Source organism: Carlito syrichta, unplaced genomic scaffold (genome assembly GCF_000164805.1).
Source record: "Carlito syrichta isolate Samal-C Ts95f unplaced genomic scaffold, Tarsius_syrichta-2.0.1 Scaffold315361, whole genome shotgun sequence".
Classification (NCBI taxonomy): Eukaryota; Metazoa; Chordata; class Mammalia; order Primates; family Tarsiidae; genus Carlito; species Carlito syrichta.
The window spans coordinates 569900-575761 of NW_007259457.1; the positions used below are offsets into that span (position 1 = coordinate 569900).

The 5862-nt window shown below is 42.5% G+C and overlaps 1 protein-coding gene across 1 annotated transcript; it reads right to left on the reverse strand.

The window, feature by feature from the left end:
- Nucleotides 1-502: 502 nt before the first annotated feature.
- Nucleotides 503-4548, reverse strand: C1GALT1C1 (C1GALT1 specific chaperone 1). Its single transcript, XM_008072631.1, has 2 exons — nt 4367-4548; nt 503-1625 (listed from the first exon to the last, which is right to left on the reverse strand). The coding sequence occupies exon 2, from the start codon at nt 1618-1620 to the stop codon at nt 664-666; it is 957 nt and encodes a 318-aa protein (XP_008070822.1). The 5' UTR covers nt 1621-1625; nt 4367-4548; the 3' UTR covers nt 503-663.
- Nucleotides 4549-5862: the final 1314 nt, after the last annotated feature.

Here is a 5862-nt window from a genome sequence, read left to right on the forward strand (position 1 = left end):
GGTATACAAACATTGATCATACAGTTACCCTTGTTGATGAGGTATGCCCATCCCTCCCCTAGCAGTTTCCCTCAACTGCCAGTCCCACCCCCCTTTCCCCTGATAGTTTTCCGCTAACATGAATAGACACTCCTCAAAAGAAAATATACGGGCAGCCAACAGACACATATGTTTTTGTTTTTTGTTTTTGAGTTGGGAGTCTCACTCTGTTGCCCAGACTGGAGTGCAGTGGCAGGCTCCCGGCTGCCAGTCTTGACCTGCTGGGCTCTGGCTATCCTTCTGCCTCAGCCTTCCAAGTAGCTGGAACTACAGGTGTGTGCTACCACACCCGGCTAATTTTTGATTTATTGCAGAGATGAGGTCTCACCAAGTTGCCTGGGTGGGTCTCGAACCCGCGGGCTTGGGCAATCCACTCACCTCAGCCTCCCAAAGCTCTGGGACTACAGGCTGAGCCACTGAACCTGGCTACGTATGTGTTTTAAGGGGAAAAAATGCCACTCCATTTAAAAATGTACTACTAAACTTTAATGTGTGATTATATCAGTGCCACTAAATTAGAAAAAAAAACCCACCACACTGCTATATTGGATATGTAGTCATTACTACAAAAAATGACAACAGATGTCCTATATGGTCATCATATACATTCTCTTGTTCCACTTCTTAGTCATTGTCAGAACCATTTGGAGGTAAGAAAACCAATGCATCATTGAAACTATGCCCAAATGCCCTAAGACGGTATACTCCATACATCATCACATGCATTTGATTAGGAGTCAGTCCATTAAAAGTAACAGCCATATCCGAACAACATCCTTCTGCAACCTGACTGGGGTGATTTGTCATTGCTTCTTTAATCGAAAGCCCCACAGATTTGGTATTAAATACATCTTTTCTATCAGCATCTTCTGCATTTTCTGCAAACACTCCAGCATATTTCAGGCAAACTGCTAGCTGCTTATCTTCAGATATTTTCCAAATCATCCCTCCTTGTTCAGGACACTTTTCAGGGACATTGAGAAGGCTGTTAAGTCTTTTCATTGATTCTATACTTAAGACAATTCCTCCTTCCATACCCACATATTCAAGGTCTCCAGATTTTATAGTGTGGCCTAAATAGAAAGGCTGTGATGGATCCTTTTTTAACAAAAAATACTTTAGGTTTTCAATAATAGCAAACGTAGTGGGGCATGCAAGAAAGAACCAGTTGTATTGGTCTCTATACTTATCAAAAGCATATTTATAAGCTTTTCTCATCATCAACCACATATCATTTGTTTCCATATTAATTGACTCAAACACCTTAACATTTTCAGAACTGAAGAACTCTGCTTTGTCACAGTGTTTGGTCCAAGTCTCCTTTACTGCAGCCCAAAGACTCACATCTTTAGGTTTTACAAGGATAATACAGTATACGCGAAAGTTCTTACTGAGCTCCATACGTTCATCCTCCGAAATTTTCAAGATATCTTCTTTGTTAGGAGCTTGTAGGTGATGATGCTCATGGTGGTGCATTCTATTTCCATGACCAACCCTAATGTGTCCTAGCATAGTGATCAAAGCACAGAAAATGCTTCCAAGCATCACACCCTTCAAAAATGAACTGCTTTCAGAAAGCATTTTTCCTATAAAGAAGAAAAAAGACCCTTAAAATACTTAAAAGAATTAGTCTAGTAATTTGATTTGGTATTCCTTACTTACATTTTGCTCTTGGCGTTAAAAAAAGGTTCCCAAGCTTGAAATAAAGTTAGTTGCATAGAGTACCAAATACACTCATAATCTTTAGCTTCCAATGGCATCTGATTACTGTTTGGTATAAACTGGAACTTTGCAACAGCTTCTCTATGACTAAATTGCTATGGAGAGGCTATTTCTTCATTTCATCTATGGGAATTTAATTAACCGAGTATTAAATAAAAGCATGGACCCTAGAAACCAATGTTATAGAGGTTGTCCATTCATCATTCACTTTAAAGAATTTCGTAACAAGCTTGCATTGTATTATTTAAATACCTCTTCAGATATACATATATACTTTTACACCAAGCCTTAGATTGGATAAAACCATCTACAATTGACAAATCATCAATGGTATCTGTGCTGGCATTTTTGTCCTCTACATAGTGCTTTAAGTAAATAACTGATGGCTGCTTTTCTTAGGTGTTTTGAGTATATCAAGCTTTTTTTTAAAGAATAGTATAATATATGTTAATATTTACCTTTTTGTTCCTAAGTTTCCAATATAGTATCCCAACCATTGATGTAATAAAAGCCCATAATACAAATAGTTAAGTTTTTTTTTTTTTTTGAGTTGGAGTCTCAGTCGCCCAGACTGGAGTGCAGTGGCCGCTTCCGGCCACTGCAGCCTCGACCTGCTGGGCTCCGACGATCCTTCTGCCTCAGCCTTCCAAGTAGCTGAAACAACAGGCGCGCACTACCACGCATGGCTAATTTTTTATTTATTGTAGAGATGAGGTCTCGCCAAGTTGCCCAGGTGGGTCTCGAACCCGCGGGCTCAGGCAATCCATTCACCTCAGCCTCTCAAAGCGCGGGATTACAGGCTGAGCCACCGAGCCCGGCTAATAGTTAATTTTTTTTAGATTAAAAAGGATAAAACATATCTGGGGACCATTAATGATATTTTTACTTCCTCAAAACGCATTTTCTTTTTCTTGGGAAAGTAAAAAGGGCAAAGTCTACACTTTTCTTTTTTTTTTTAGTACACTTTTATTTCAATTAGAAATTAAGTAGGCTGGATACAGTGGCTCACACCTATAATCCCAGCACTTTGGGAGGCTGAGGCAGCAGGATTGCTTGAGGCCAGGAATTTGAGACAACCTGAGCAACACAGCAAGATCCTGTCTCTACAATTTTTTTTTTAAATAAAAAGAGCTGGGCGTGGTAGCATGCCCCTGTAGTCCCAGCTACTCGGGAGGACTGCTTGAACCCAGGAGTCCAAGGCTGCAGTGAGCTATGAGTGTGCCACTGCATTCCAGCCTGGGAAACAGAGAGTCTGTCTCAAAAATAAAAATAAAATAAAACCCAATATTAAGTACAACTGCTGAAAAAATTGTATACTAACTGCTTATGTTAGTAAAGGCTGAAATTTTCCCCTATCTCAACTAAGTAAGTTCTACTGAACTACTCAGATTTTCCCTTTGTCTCTTAAAGTTGAAAAGGACCTTAGAAATTACCCAATGTCACTTCTCTCATTTTACAGATAGGGAAATGGAAGTCCACCCAGGTTAAGTAATGGACCCAGATGCACAGCTAGTTAGTGGTAGAAGGACTAGAAACCACATCTTATGACATTAGTTTAATGTTTTTTCCATTACAGATTAATAATCCCCATAGTGCTTCTACCACATTATTTAGAGTTTAATAAATGAGTTACTGAATAGCCTTATTTTCCTACAAATGCAAAAGAAAAAAACGGTGGGATCTGTTGACCGTAAGTGACATCTTGCACCCATTATCACTATATTGCTACAAGAGCACCATTCCCATAGTTTTCTTCGAAAAGAAATGGATTTTGTCCTCTACCAGGAAAAGGAGCGGAATAGATTGACAAGTGTAATTCCTGAATTGGGGGTAGAGAAAGAGGCTGGACAGTTTTCCTGTGTCACTCATAGAACTTCACCAACAAACACAGCTCCCAGAAGGAAACAAGAAGTGACAGAAAACAAGCTCTGCTTAATATTAGAACAGTCAGATGCACTCTAAAATTAACTTAGATTAGATTTTGGCATTTTGTATTACATGATTTTCATTATTTTTGACAAATGTGTAATTCACACATCTCTTTGATCGATTATAGCCTATGTATATGTCAGAATTCTTCTTGATGGAGATTATTACTCTTGACTGCAAAAATATTCATCAAAACTCAAGTCTACAAATTTAAATAAAATCGCTTGCACAAATTATTCTAAGGAGATACCCCCCCCCCATGAGGGAGGACAAAAAAATGTGCACGATAGGATATTTTGTGCAGAGAAGACGGAAACTTAAAAAACTTAAAACTACACACGAGCACAAATAACTACCAAGTGCTTTTTGAGAGAAACCTTTTTAGAAGATGAAAGTGGCTGGGGTGGAGTACGGAAAAGGGAGGTTGACGAAATAGAGAAGAGAAGCGAGGGGGAGGACATGGTCACTTCAAGACCCCATTGAGGGGTCAAAGGAGCGCCACCAGGGAGGCAGCTCTCGTCTTCCGCGTTCACACTCCTCCCTCCGCACCTGCCCGGGCATCCAGCGTTGAGCACGCTGGGAACGGGCTAGGGCACAGGCCTTCCCCAAGGGATGGGTGGGGGGTTGGGCCGCTCCGGGATGCGCTCGGGGCGGGGGCCGAGGCCCCGGCACTCACCCGCATCTAGAACGGCTCGGGGGCAGGAAAGCGCAGCCACACACGGCTTTCCTCTCACGTTTGCGCGCCACTCGGTTGCGCTCTTGGCCGGGCTGCTCTATATGCAGGCGGTGTCCTCTCGTTGGTCTCGCTAAAGGTGGGAAGGGCCAGGAAGCTGACGCCTCGAAAGCGGAGGTAGCGGGGCGGGGTAACCGGCCCAGGGCTGGGCAGAGCAGTCTTTTCACTCGCCCGTGCAGACGTCAGCAGGGCCCGTGCCGCACGCAGCGTGCCCTTTCTCCCCGCCCCTTCGCCGACTTCAGAGAAGTGCATCCGGCTGGCGTGACCTGCACGCTCACCTATACTCAATGGGACGCCTAGAGAGGCGTGCGTGCATAGCACTCCTTGATACCTCCCATCTTCCCACCTTCCGGGCGTGGAAACTGAGAAAGAAAGAACCTTTCTGTGTAGCTTGTGTCAGATCTCTCTCATATCCCTGCGTTTTTGCATTCTTATGTTGGCACTTATGTGTGTTCCACCCACTGAAATAGTCATGTAATTATGAAGTCAAGGATTCGCTATGGTTACTCAAGTGAGATCTGAAGCCCTACTGCCTTGAATCCAATCCTACTTTCACCACATCCGAGGGAAATTACTTCACCTCACTTTTTTGTAAAACATATAAAATATCACCATGCGCAGTGGCTCACGCCTGTAAACCCAGCACTTTGAGAGGCAGAGGCGAGAGGATTGCCTGAGCCCGGGGTTTGAGACCAGCCTGGGCAACTTGGCAAGACCTCGTCTCTACAATAAACTAAAAAAATTATCCAGGTGGTGCGGTGCATGCTTGGTTCCAGCTACTTGGAAGGTTGAGGGGAAAGGATCGCCGGAACTCGGCAGGTCGAGGCTGCGGTAGCCGTGAACGTGCCACTGCACTCCAGCTGGGCCACAGAGTGAGACTCCTACTCAAAACAAACAAACAAAAAATTAAACAAAACAAAAAAAATCACAGTAGTGCCTGTTTCATAGGAAACTAAATGAGATAGTGCACACAACTCCCTTTGCAAAAGATCGAGCATGCAGTAAGCATTTACTAAATGTTGGCTGTTATTTACCCCTGAAATTCTAGTACTTAACATAGTGCCAGCATGCAGTAAATATTTGTGGAATTAATGAATATTAGAGCTGCAGAAGAGGAACCAGGCCTAGAAAGGATAAGGAACATTTGAAAGGCTACATAGCAAATTAGCAGCAAAAGTGGGACTAGAAACCAGCTCTTCTAATTACAAGTGCAGAGCTCTCTTTCTAGTACATATGTGTTGTCTTTTACAATTCATATTTGTGGCAGAAGGATTTTTGCTAAAAATCACAAAGTTTTACAAATATTTAAGATGTACTATCACTGGGTTCCGTTCAAATAACATTGAGTGGTGACGTACTCTGACCTGAGTTCCTAAAGAAATACATTGGAATGTTGGTAGTGGCCCAGTGTAAATACACTGCCAATTTCAGTGAACAAT

Bases quoted from the DNA above. Each gene is read 5' to 3' on its own strand.
- C1GALT1C1 (XM_008072631.1), bottom strand. From the start codon at position 1,620: ATGCTTTCTGAAAGCAGTTCATTTTTGAAGGGTGTGATGCTTGGAAGC.